Source organism: Populus trichocarpa, chromosome 19 (assembly GCF_000002775.5).
Source record: "Populus trichocarpa isolate Nisqually-1 chromosome 19, P.trichocarpa_v4.1, whole genome shotgun sequence".
NCBI classification, from domain to species: Eukaryota; Viridiplantae; Streptophyta; class Magnoliopsida; order Malpighiales; family Salicaceae; genus Populus; species Populus trichocarpa.
Window position 1 is genome coordinate 2,992,052 of NC_037303.2, and position 13,094 is coordinate 3,005,145.

Genomic DNA, 13,094 nt, shown 5'->3' on the forward strand with positions numbered 1-13,094 from the left:
AATAAATATCTAAAGTTGATTTGGTAAATTCAAAAAAATTAAAATTAAGAAACGTTAAAAAAAAACAATTTTATTTTATATTAAAAAATTAATAACAGCATATGCCATGGCATATACTTGAAACATGCCTTCGTGACAAGATGACGCAGCTTGCATTTACTACATGGCTACACAGAAAATCAAACAAAAGTTGCACACTCAGATCCCACAAAAATTTAGGGGTTATTTGTGGTAAGATATTATTATTTTTAAAAATATATTTTTTTAGAAATATATTAAATTAATGTATTTTTTATTTTTAAAAAATTATTTTCAATATTAGCATATATATTAAAATAATGTAAAAATATAAATAAAAATAATTTAAAAATAACCCAAAAATATATAATTTAACCGGTCAAGTCCTGAGTTTGTTTTTCAAAGATTATCAACTCGAACTAGTTCGAGTGCTATAAACCTCAGGATCACTAGAAGCAAGCTTTCATAGTCGTAGATTAGTCGAGATGCGCGTAAACAGGTCCGAACACCCACAATAAAAAAAACGATAACTTTTTTTATTTTTTAAGAACATTTTGAAAAAATAAAAACAACTAAAGCTCTAACCAAGACATGACGATATATTCACAACAATGCTGGTAAAAAGTTAAAAGTAGAGACATCATATTAAAGTAGTAATATTACAAACTTTCTTTAGCTTTCTCACTTCCTTGAATTCTTCATAAAAAAAAAACAAGCAAAGGCGGGGAAAGACGGGATTCTCAACCATTTTCTTCTTAACTATCTACAGCCTCTCTTGGATTCTCTCATCACACAAAACAAGGCCAAAAAAGATAAAACTAAACAAAAAAAAAAAAGGTCACAGTCCTTTGCAGCAGAGCCTCCCACGAGAGAAGATGCCATGTGACTGTTTCTTTGTCCATTTCTCCCATCCTCTCTACTCTCTGGCATGGAAAAAACTGAGATTCTGGAAGTATTCACCATAGGGTTTTGTGCTGCACAAAGAAAAGTCGGGATCTTGTGACTTGATAGGTAGTTGTATATGTACACACCGCAGAGTGATAAGCTATTAGCAGTACTTGCTTCCAGTGTATTTTCTTGGATTTTACAAGGGCAGATTAGACCATTGAAACTGTCTCTCCTCCACTCAAGATCCATGGGTGCCCTGCATTCCACAAAGCACGAAACAGAGTGAGACTACTGATTTAGGAGCATCGAAAGAGTGATTCAAAGCCAGAGAAAGGATAAAATTTATGTTTGGTTGATGAGAGATTTGTTGAAAAAGAAAAGCCTTTTCAGCATTTTAACTGGTAAATTCTGAGATCGGAAGAAAACCCATCTTAAATTATCAAAAACAGAGGATTGTGCTCTAACGGTTCAAAAACCTGTTTGGTTAACAAGAAAATTGTGAAAATAAAGAAAGCCCATTTTGGAAACCTAACTCATGAACTCATTAATCAAAAGAAACCCCACTTCGAATCCTCAAGAAGATCACCAAAAGTAAAAAAAAAAAAAAAAAAAAGGTTCTAAAACCCTGTTTGGTTAACAAGAAAATTGTGAAAATAAAGAAAATTCATTTCAGTATTCTAACTCATGAACTCATTAATCAAAAGAAACCCACTTCAAGTCCTCAAAAAGATCACCAAAAGTCTAAGACTTAACCCAAAAATCTCAAAAAAAATCGAAGGAACTTACTCAGAGCTTGCTCAGCTGAAAATCTCCTAGAAACGTCTCTACAGATCATCTTCCTCAACAGATCCTTAGCTTCCGGGGAAACATTTCTAAAAACCTTAGGCGGAAATCTCAAATTCCCTCTAACAACAGCCTCAAAAATCTCCTCAACAGTCTCCCCATAAAACGGAGGAAATCCAGCCAACATAGCATACAAAACCACCCCAGCACTCCACACATCAACCTTCTCATTATAATCCCTCCCCATCACCACCTCCGGCGCCGCATAATACGGTGTACCCACCAGCCCACTCACCGTCCCTTCCTCCGCTACCCAAACAGCCGACCCAAAATCCGCCAACTTCACCCGGTCCATCTCATCAAACAATATGTTATCCGGCTTTATATCTCTGTGCACGATACTAAACCTATGGCAATGCGCTATTGCTGTCAACAACTGCTTCATTACAGACGCAGATATGGCTTCGCTGAATCCTCCATTACTCTCTATCAAACGATCATAAAGAGTATTCTGCTCGCAAAGCTCTAATACCATGTCAAGAGAGTCTTCAGTATCGTAGACATCGAAGATTTCGACAATGTTTGGATGAGGAGACAGGAGGGACATGATCTTTGCTTCGTTTTGAAGACACTCTCGGTCGGTTGGATCCGTAAGGAGATTCTTGTCTACGGATTTACAAGCAAAGAAATCGTTCTTGATGGGTGAAAAACAACGAGAGATTGTGCCAAATCTACCGCGGCCGATCTCTTCACAAATTTGATAGTTGTTCTTTAGGGTCTCACACATTTTCTTGAAGGTTCTTTGGGGTTTTTTTTTTATTACACTAATTTTTTGTTGCTATGTTCTTACTTTATAGAGGAAGAGACAGAGAGGTGAGGGTATTTGTTTTGGGAATATTCTTAAATTAAAATAGAATCTATGAACTGTAATTCAACTGGTGGGTCCGGTTACAGTTATTACGTACTTGTAAGGATTATTTTTAAAATATATATATATTAAATTTATTTTTAATATTGAATCACCAAAATAATATTAAAAAATAAATTTTTTAAATTTTTTATTTTTAAAATATAAAAACAAATAATTTCTTCATAATTTCAGATTAAAATGAACGAGTGATGTTTTAATAAAATCATCAAAACATTTCCCATCAAATTCCAATCAAATTAGTTTTGTTTTTTTAAATCAGAATAATATTAATTTAATTTAAAAAATAAAACTCTTAAAAAAACCATTTTAAATTGATATAAATTAATACGAGCTAGCTACCCAACTCATATTTCGGAGTACTAAGCAGAGTTTAGATTTAATAAATTTGAAATCAAATAATTTTATTGATGTGTTAATTATTTTTTATAATAAAAAACAAGAAAAAAAGCTTTAAATTTTGATATGTTTTCGTATCAATTTGTGAGACCCTAAAGAACAAGAAAAAAAGCTTTAATTATTTTTTATAATATGATTTTTTTCAAGAAAAAAATATGATTTTACTCGCCAATATATTATAATCAAAGACTAATATCTAAATATTTTTAAAAAAAATAATGAAAAATATATTACTTTTGATCTTGGATTTAGTAACTTTAGGTTGTTTTGTGTGGGTTAAAGATTGTTATGAGAGAATTTCTCAAGAATTTTATTTTTATATCCAAACTTATGATTTAATGAGTTTGATATATTATTTCTTTAAAATTCTAGTAATCTAATTTTTTAAAATAATCATTGTGATTTTTTTATACGAATATTTTATTTTGCAAAGGATAGATTTTAAAAGAAAAAAAAACAGAAACACAAATACGAATTTTAGCCTTTTGCAATTAAGAAATTTGAATAAAATTAGCCTTATGCGAATAAGAAATTTGAATAAACCTTTGGTGCATGGCAAACAGGCGTGTCGGCTACTCTCCAACTACCTGTTGGATATACGCAGAAGCCACATTCGTTTGTTAGTGTGTTCGGTAAGAAATTGTTTTTTTATTTGTTTTGAATTAATATATTTTTTATGTTTTTAAATTATTTTGATGAAATAATTTTAAAAATAATTTTTAAAAAATAAAAAAATATTATTAACATACTTTTCTGAATGAAAAACACTTTAAGAAACAACCACACTCCCAAACATTTTTATTTTGCATATATAAATATAATATAAATAATATTTGGCAAGGTCGTGTTGAATACTTTTTTAAAAAAAATATTAAAATAATTTTTATTTTTTATTTTAATATTAACACATCAAAATAATTAAAAATAATCTTAAAATTTATCAATTTAATATTTTTTATATTAAAATTTATTTGTGAAGCAATTAATAAACACAAAATAAATATAATAAATGACGAACATGGTTTCCCTGCTAGAAAATTGATGGGGTTTGTCGTTTGTGTTTTGGAAAGTAGGGAAATTAATTTTATTTTTTTTCTTACGAGGAGAAAAACAAATGGATTAGGAAGTTTCCTTTGTCTATTTCTTGATTTTTATTTATACATAATTTATTTATTTTCTGAAAAAAATATCTTTGCATTGCCATTATTGAGTAACTAACTCCAAATCAAAATGTACGTACGATGACATTATAATATTTCATATTTGGGTTTTTCTATCATGTATCATGAGAAAGTACATATTAACCGATAAAAAAATATTTTATTTTTACTATTATTATTTTTCTAATTCGTGATTTAATTTTGGTGGACATAAAATTTAAAATATTTTAGTTATATTAACGCTTGTTATTAAACTTAACTCAAACTAGCAGATGAATCTGATACTCATTTGAAATAGGTTTAAAAGAGTTATATGAAAGCTAACGATAACTCGATACGTTAATCTGTGATATAATTATCCTAATCAAAATTCAATTTAAATTTTATTTTATTTTTTATAAATAATATTATTTTAATTTAAAAAAAAACATCTTGAAATGATATCATAATATATCGATTCAACTCAAGTTAAATTAACTTGTCTAACTATTACATGAGCTTAAACAAAAACTTGTTAAATCAAATTTAATAAATCTGATACTAATGAATCCATCATGGAGATCATCCATTTACAGCACCCCCACCAACTCATAATAATGAAGAATCATGAGCGAAATACTTTCAGCTGAACTCCACTAACTCTGGGATTATGATTTTTTTTTTTTTTTTAATCCTATGTAGCTTAATGTTATAGATGTAAAAACTTTACCTCCATGTTTTTTTAAGAAGAAAACTTATAAATTCGTCCTTCTCCACATAACCAATAATAAGTTGAAATTGAATGATTGATGAAGAATAAGGTAGAACATAGTGGAATCATTTCTTATAAGCTAAATATTAAACCCTTACAGTCAAAGAATCATCTCAACTCAAAAACTTAAACTATTAGGTAAGGTTTCAAGATATGATTTATATTATTTTCTAACATACTCACTCAAGTGAAAGCCCACGGATCCATATTACCTTGTGCTTTATTTTTATCAAATAAATAGGGGTGGTGAGATTCGAACTCGTAACCACTTGGTCATTAAGACTCTAATATCATGTTAAAGAACTATTTTATCCCAATAATTTAAACTGTTAGATAAAATTCTAAGATATAATTTATATTATTCTCTAACACTTATCCGTTCAAAAATCATCACAGAATATCAGGAACAACTTGCAAATAAAATTCAACTTGTGATAGAAAATGTGCATTATTATATAATATCTGATGTAGAAAGTGTTGTGGATATGTTTGTGTCGCCAAAAAAAAAAAAACACAGGCATGCCAAGCCTAAAATATAATAAGAGCAATCATGACTTTAAATTTAACTGTTTAATCAAGTTTAAAATCAATCAAAAAGTTCTACTAGCCCAATTACAAAATTACAAGGATTTTAGTGTTTGTAACAATCATAACTTCATGTTTAATCGTGCTAGGTATAGAAAATGATATTTTTATTGTTTTTTTAGTTAATTTCATATTTTAATCACTTTTCTTACTTATCTTTAGATTCTTTTGATTATGTCAATTTTTGCTAATTAATGTATTTTTCTATCATATTATTAAATTAATTTTTCTAGAAAAAAATATCAAAGTTTTCTTTATCTACTTGTTGAATATTGTAAAATATCTCTAGTCATGATTGATTCAATAAATAATATATTTAACATGCGTTTCTATAACTAAAATATAATAAGTTTAGGTGGTGTTTACAAGTGTGATAATATGGATTTTCAAAATAATTTTTATTCAAAAATATATTATTAAAAAATATATATTTTTAAAAAATTATCTTAAAATAATAATTTAAAAGTATTTTTTTTTTAAAAAAAGTACTTTTAAAAGATAAAAATAAATGGTATGTAAAGTGATAGGGATATACATGCATCAACAGGTGAAAATCAAAATCAAAATCATCGTATCTCCAGTCTCCACCTTTTGTTATAGGAATCAGGTGTTAAGCAGTACGCAGAGGTACATGTCCTGTCTCCACTACTTTAGCTGCTGCTTTCCATTCATTGTTTCTGCACATCATTACAAGCACAATAATGCATTCAGTGCTATCACATCAATGGCCTCTTTTTTTTAATTAAATTAAATTATTGTCTTCGATTTAATCCTTATTGTCTTCGATTTAATCCTTATCATTTATCAATAGCTATTAGTTTTGTCACTTGCCCACCACTTCCTTTCACTTTACAAGAAATCAGGTGCTTGTTCTTTCTTATTAGCATGTTTGTCTAGCATTAATGATAAAATAACATGATTTGATATAAAAAAAAATAGTATAGTTTATATTGAGAAATATAAAATTTAAACTTGTTGGTATTTAGAAACGTGATATTTAAAAAAAATTATAAAATAATTTTATGTAAATTAAGATGAGAAGAAAGAGAAAAAAAAGAGAAAAAGACATTGAATACATAAATAAACTTTGATTATAACATCATCGATATCATTAAAATGATACTGACAAGACAAATCCAGCAACACTAGAAAAAAGTTATTAATGGTAACCTAGGTGTGCTATACTTGTTGCTCCAAAGATGGCATAAGGTTCATTTGCCTTTTCAAACAAGTGTGGCTTTTTGTATTCATTGTTGGTGATTCTTTTTAATATTGTTGGATTTGTTTTATGGAGATTTTTCAGATGATTTCAATGATGTTATAATCAAAATTTTGACGTGACTTCAGTTCTCTTTTTTTATTTTCTCTCTCTTTTCTTTACTAATCGTAATTAATTTGTTCAGATTATTTTATAATTTCTTTTAAAATATCATGTTTCTAAATAATAACAAGGTAAAATTTCATGTTTTTCAATTACACTATATGTAAACTGTATTATTTCATCAAATTTTTTATAAATCATGTTATAAAAAACATGTTAATTTAAAAAAATAAAAAAAAGTGAAGTTAAAAAAGAAGAAGAAAAGGTGACACAATGGAAAGCTAGCTTGACTATATAAAAGTTTTCTTGGCGGGGCATTTTCCACTTGTTGAGCATTTATGTCCCCCACCATTATCAACAAAAACGTGTCCCTCTTTGCTTTTCTTGATTGAATTTCTCTCTACATTTTTCTTAAACAGGGAACAACTATACTCTCCAGTGAACCTTCTAGATTGTAATTTATTCCCAAAACAATTTGGGGTGGGTCCATAGGTCCATACATTATTGTGGCTAGTGGATTTCGAAACAAAAATTCAGGAGTTTTAATATGAATAAAATATAAAAAAACACGTTTTATATTTATATTTTGTTTGTTTTTATATTTTAAAAGTATTTTTTTATTTTTTTATTTTTTTATTTTTTATATTATTTTGATATATTGATATTAAAAATAAATTTTAAAAAATAAAAAAATTATTTCAGTGTATATTTAAACAAAAAACAAATTAAAAATCAATCGTTACCATAATATAATAATATAATTTATAGAATTATAGATATTACATGTCAATTTTGAAGAAATAATATAAAGTGACATGGTATTTTAATTATAATCATAAAGGAGTTTGGAAGCAGATTTTCAAAGTGAGTTTTGATTTTAAAAACGTGATCTAATAACTTGATGATTTATTTTAATTTTTATAAAAAATTTCTTTTTTTGTAAAAAAAATCAAACAATTTTCTATAAATATAATTTAAAATACAACATATCATTTCAAAGTAAATATAATTCTTCTTATCCAAATCTATGTTAACATAAAATAATAGCTCTATCATATTGTTTTTTAAAGAAATCACACGTCATATGTGACTTTTGACACGTCATCTTCAACTTTACAAATTATGTTATTTTTTAATATTTTATATATAACTTTTATTTTGAAAAAAACAAAAAACTAAAAAACTCAGGCCATTCCACCTTTATTGTTGGATTCAAGTGAGTGATTGCCGGACGGTGTGAGGTACAGATAAAGGACACACCAAGTAGGGTCACACACGTGGCAAAGTATTGAATGCTTTTGAAAAGGATTGGTCCCTTTCCATCTGTACGGCCACCAAGCCCCCACTCGAGCATAGAGCCTGGAGCCCCTTACAGAGGACAATAAACAAATGTCACCATATAAATTATTTAAAAAATATTTCAATTAATAAATTCATTTGTTTATGGAATTAAGAGCGTGTTTGGCAGTGTGGTTGCAGGTGTTTTTCAAATAACTTTTCGTGTCAAAATGCATGCTAATGATGTTTTTTCATTTTTTAAAAATCATTTTTGACATCAGCACATCAAAACAATCTAAAACGTACAAACCATATTAAATTTTAGCAAAAACAAAAAAATTCAAATTTTTTAAGAACAAAAATTGAACCGCGTTCCCAAACACTGCCTAACTCTTTCATATTTGAAACTTGGAATGATTTTGTTTAAATTAATTTTCCATATTTAAAATCTGAATAAAAGTTCATTAATTGTTTGTGATTGAATAATTGCATTTAATTGTCAATACAAAATAATTTTCAGTGTAATATGCTAAAATTAGGTATATGTGAATAAAATAAATTCCAATACTTGTAAGAGATTCTTATTGTCTGTTTGGAAGTGTGATTACAGTTGATTTTTAAAGTGTTTTTGATATTAAAATGCATCAAAATAATATTTTTTTATTTTTAAAAATTATTTTTGAGATTGGTGCAAGAAAACGATCTAAAACACATAAAAATTAATTTTTAATAAAAAAATTTAAATTTTTAAGAAACACGTTACCAAACGATGCCGTAGAAGATAATTTTTTTTAGGAATCATGATAAAATGGTTTTTTTTTTCATTCTTGATAAGGTTGGTCGAAAGTATTAATAAATTACTAAAAATAACATGGGATACCAACCAATTAAGAATTCAATTTATTTTGATGGACTTTGATATGATCTTAATTATTATGTTCTTATTTTATTTGTTTATTCTCATTGCTTAGTAGATATTATTAATTATTTTTTAAGTCTTCACTATAAAAATAAAGAGCTATTTTTTTTTTTTGCTAAAGATAAATACTTTATTGCATTGAAGAAAAACCGTTTCTATATATAGATTTTATCAATATATAAAAGGATTCTTTGAATGTAGAGAATTAAATCGAATTATATGCAACCGTAAAAGCATCCAATTAGAATTTTATTTAGAAACATATAGTTCATATCTAAATTATTATAATTAGTTTTATATACTCTCTTCCGATAATGGAGAAACAGCTCTGATATTTTAGATGGGTTATGGTGCAGTTTTTTTTTTTAATTAAAATTAAATTTTTTTATAGTTATAGTTTTAAAACCTGGTCTAGCGGGTCAACCTGGGATCTGGCCGACCTGGGACTGAAACCGGGCCAGGTTTAAAAAAAAATAGGGAATGTCAAAACCCAGGGTGGTCCGGTCAAAAACTCGGTTGCAATCCATTGACTTTTATTTTTATTTACTAAAACGACGTCATTTTGATTTTAAAAAAATAGAATTGACCCGGACGACCCGGTCGAAACTCGTGTCTTGGACTGAGCCGGGTTTAAAAACTCTGTTTACAGTGTTTTTGAATTGTATTGATACATTGATGTTAAATATAATTTTTTTGAAAAATATATTATTCTTATATATTTTTAAGGAATAATTATCACAATTTTAATTACTAATTCTTTACTTATACTCTTATTTCAAGTAAATTTTTTTAACAATTATGTAAAATTTATATTGTAATATAAAGAAACGTAAAAGGTTGACCAGTGTTGCAAATTGGTGGAACCCTTGAGCAGTTTTTTCTAATCTGCTAAGAAAAAAGCAAGCATATAAAGCACCTAACCTAGCTAGGTTCGCAAGCCTATGCCTATGTTCACATACGTAATTGCTTACATAAGAACAGCCAGCCAGCCAGCTTGCACCACGTGTACCCAGACGTAATTGCTTACGTAAGGACAACCGGCTTGCACCATGTTTTCTTCTATTATCACAAGCAAAAGTGGGAACATCTGGGAATGTGGTTGCGGCTGTGTTTCTTAAAAATTTAATTTTATTTTTTTATTTAAATTTAATATAATTTATATGTTTTAAATTGTTTTATATATTAATGTCAAAAATAATTTTTAAAAAATAAAAAAAAATTATTAGTATGCATTTTGATACAAAAAATTATTTAAAAATGATCTACAACCACACTGCTAAACACACACCTAAACTAGTGGAGGAGGACGCAGAGGGCATTGTAGACGACACTATTCCTCCAACAATGTTGTTTTTCTTCATTCAGGTATATACATACATACATACATACATACATACATATACATATATATATTTGATATTAATTTCATCAAAAATATATTAAAATATATATATGAATGTTAAAAATTTAAAGAATAATAACCAAAATAAATTAAGAAAGCTAGAGTCCACTGCTAAATCACACATGGAAAAATTCAAATTTAATCCCTGAATTCGCAGTGCATTTTTGGTCCATGTAGTTTCTTGATTTCATATGTTGATCTTAAATTTATTTTTATCATATTTCAGTCACTAAATTTGTTTGAAGAGAGAGAAAATTGCTAGAAAAAAAAGATGATAGTAAAGGGTCGGTTTGCAACATTCTGGCAATGAAAAAAACCAATTTTAATATTAATAAGTTTGCCTTGAAGGGTGATGTTACATGGAGATGGTTTGAAATTTTTATGTTGTTGGAAAAAGTAAATCGAAGCTCATTAAGGTATCTTGGATTCAATCTTTTTTTTTAATTGTTTAGATAGTGTTTTAAGATTAAAAATAAATTTATATTGATTACTATAATGTTTTTAGATGAAAACATGATAAAAACAACTTTTTAAATTCAAGAACTAGAACCTAATTTATATTGACCATAAAAGACTACAAGTTATCTATTTTATTAAAAAATGGAATCATAATTGATATATTGGAATCATAATCATTTTACATGAGTTGCTTAAGGTTTAATGGAGTGGATGCTTTTGCGGTTAAATATGTTTTTTAAATTATTTTTCTTGTGAAAAATAATTAAATTAAAACATACGTTTAAAACATATATTGCATCATATTATCAAACACGCACGTAGAAATTAAAATATATTTTTATATACAAGACAAAGAAAAGTATTTTATCTAATTTTTTTAAAATGTTCCTAGATCTTAATTTTTTATTTCTACCAATGAGATGACATGCCCGGGCGTTACAGCGGGTTTATAAAACAAATGTACTTAATATTATTATAATTATAAACCAACACTAAATAAGTAATAGAAACTAAATATATAATTTAATTTACAACAAGACTTTTTAATTTACAGCTAAAATATATACCTATCGTTGCAGGGATAAAAAAAAAAAAAGAAACCTGTATGCTTTAATATGACCGAATCCTGCATGAATATTACATAGTGTTAAAAAATAAATAAATCATATTCACCATTGTAAAATGTCAATTATGTGACACACTTTGATTGAAGTAGATTCCCCCATTTGGCTGGGCAATTTAATTTAATATAGTCTGCTCAATCGTCCTTGTATTATTTTGTTTATTTCAATACCAATCCTAGTACGTACCAGACATGTTTATCATCGTCATCTCTTATTTAACCAGCTAGATTTAATAAGTTAATCTAAACTGATTAGATCTTAATCCAAGTTAGGTTAGAAAACAACCAAGTTAGAGTTTATTTAGTCAAATCTTGACACGCCGCTAAGTTTTTTGGATAATTACTGAGATTATATTAAAAATACCATAAAACTAATAGCCAAAACAAGATATAAAAACATGAAAAAAAAACAAAAACAAAAATAATATTGTTGGTTTGTAACTTAATCGATTAAGTTAAAATTTGGTTTGATTTAAAAAAAATTCAAAACAATATGATTTTATTTTAAAAAAATCTTGAAAAAATATTTTTTTTATTGACACATGACAACTTACTTATTTAGTCCGTCATCTACATCATGAACTAGAACAAATTTAATAACTTTGATTATTATTATTATAATGATGAGAAAGAACATTGTTTAATTTGAAACAAGCGCTTTGTGCTTAGTGTTTTTATTTATTTTAAATATGTAATAAAGTCACTAAAATAAATAAAACAGTGGGCTGATCCCAAGAAACCTGGTGGTTTGGTGTATCAAGTTAGGACATCACATGGTAAGTGGAACAACTATGATCACACAAATTGTATTATTTTAGATTTATTCCAAAGTATGGATTCAACATATAATAATAATAATTAACCTATGCTTGTGGCTTCATACGTGATGGGGACATTAGATTTCAGACACTGTTATTTGTGATCCGAGGTTTTGAATTTTAATTTAATAATCTTGTAAGAGAATATTCAGGGTAGATTCAACACTTTGATGTTTACATTAATCTTATTATATGGTTTAATTATAGCAGTATGGTACTGAGCTGAGCTACATCCCGTGATTTGTGCGTATGATATTATGATATTTTTTATGATTATAGTTTAAAAATATAAAATTAGATTATAATTTAAAAAATAAATTAAAGTTTTTTTTATAACCAGATAACCATATGAAAATATAATATATGCTGACTAATTAAATATTTGACATTATAATATTTTTTTTAATTACAGTTTAAAAAGATGAATTTAGATAATGATTTAAAAAGATAAATTGTAAAAAAATATATATATTATAGTTTTTCATAATAGAGACCCATAAAAAGTATAAATATAATATATATTAATTAATTAAATATTTTTAAAACTGTGCAGGGTATTTTAACTATATTTGAAATGGTAAAAACATAGAATGCCCCTGGTGAGGTTCGAACTCACGACTTCTTGCTTAAGAGGCAAATGCACTACCACTGTGCTACAGAGGCTATAGCGTTCAAGGTATATAGCGTAATTACTTTATAGTATTTTGTTTTAAGCTGTCAGAAAACACAACCAAAATGCCAATTCAATGAAAGGCCCTGTACT

At 27.0% G+C, this 13,094-nt stretch overlaps 1 protein-coding gene and 1 non-coding gene across 2 annotated transcripts; both read right to left on the reverse strand.

Moving 5' to 3' along the window:
- Window positions 1-636: 636 nt before the first annotated feature.
- LOC7487177 (phosphoenolpyruvate carboxylase kinase 2) lies at window positions 637-2,532 on the reverse strand. Its single transcript, XM_002325735.4, has 2 exons — window positions 1,693-2,532; window positions 637-1,162 (listed from the first exon to the last, which is right to left on the reverse strand). The coding sequence occupies exons 1-2, from the start codon at window positions 2,474-2,476 to the stop codon at window positions 1,116-1,118; spliced, it is 831 nt and encodes a 276-aa protein (XP_002325771.2). The 5' UTR covers window positions 2,477-2,532; the 3' UTR covers window positions 637-1,115.
- Window positions 2,533-12,922: 10,390 nt separating this feature from the next.
- TRNAK-CUU (transfer RNA lysine (anticodon CUU)) lies at window positions 12,923-12,994 on the reverse strand. Its single transcript has one exon. It is a non-coding gene; the product is annotated as a tRNA-Lys (tRNA).
- Between the last annotated feature and the right edge of the window lie 100 nt (window positions 12,995-13,094).

Bases quoted from the DNA above. Each gene is read 5' to 3' on its own strand.
- LOC7487177 (XM_002325735.4), bottom strand. From the start codon at position 2,476: ATGTGTGAGACCCTAAAGAACAACTATCAAATTTGTGAAGAGATCGGC. The intron at 1,163-1,692 runs GTAAGTTCCTTC...TGTGGAATGCAG, and splicing joins TTCAGCTGAGCAAGCTCTGA to GGCACCCATGGATCTTGAGT.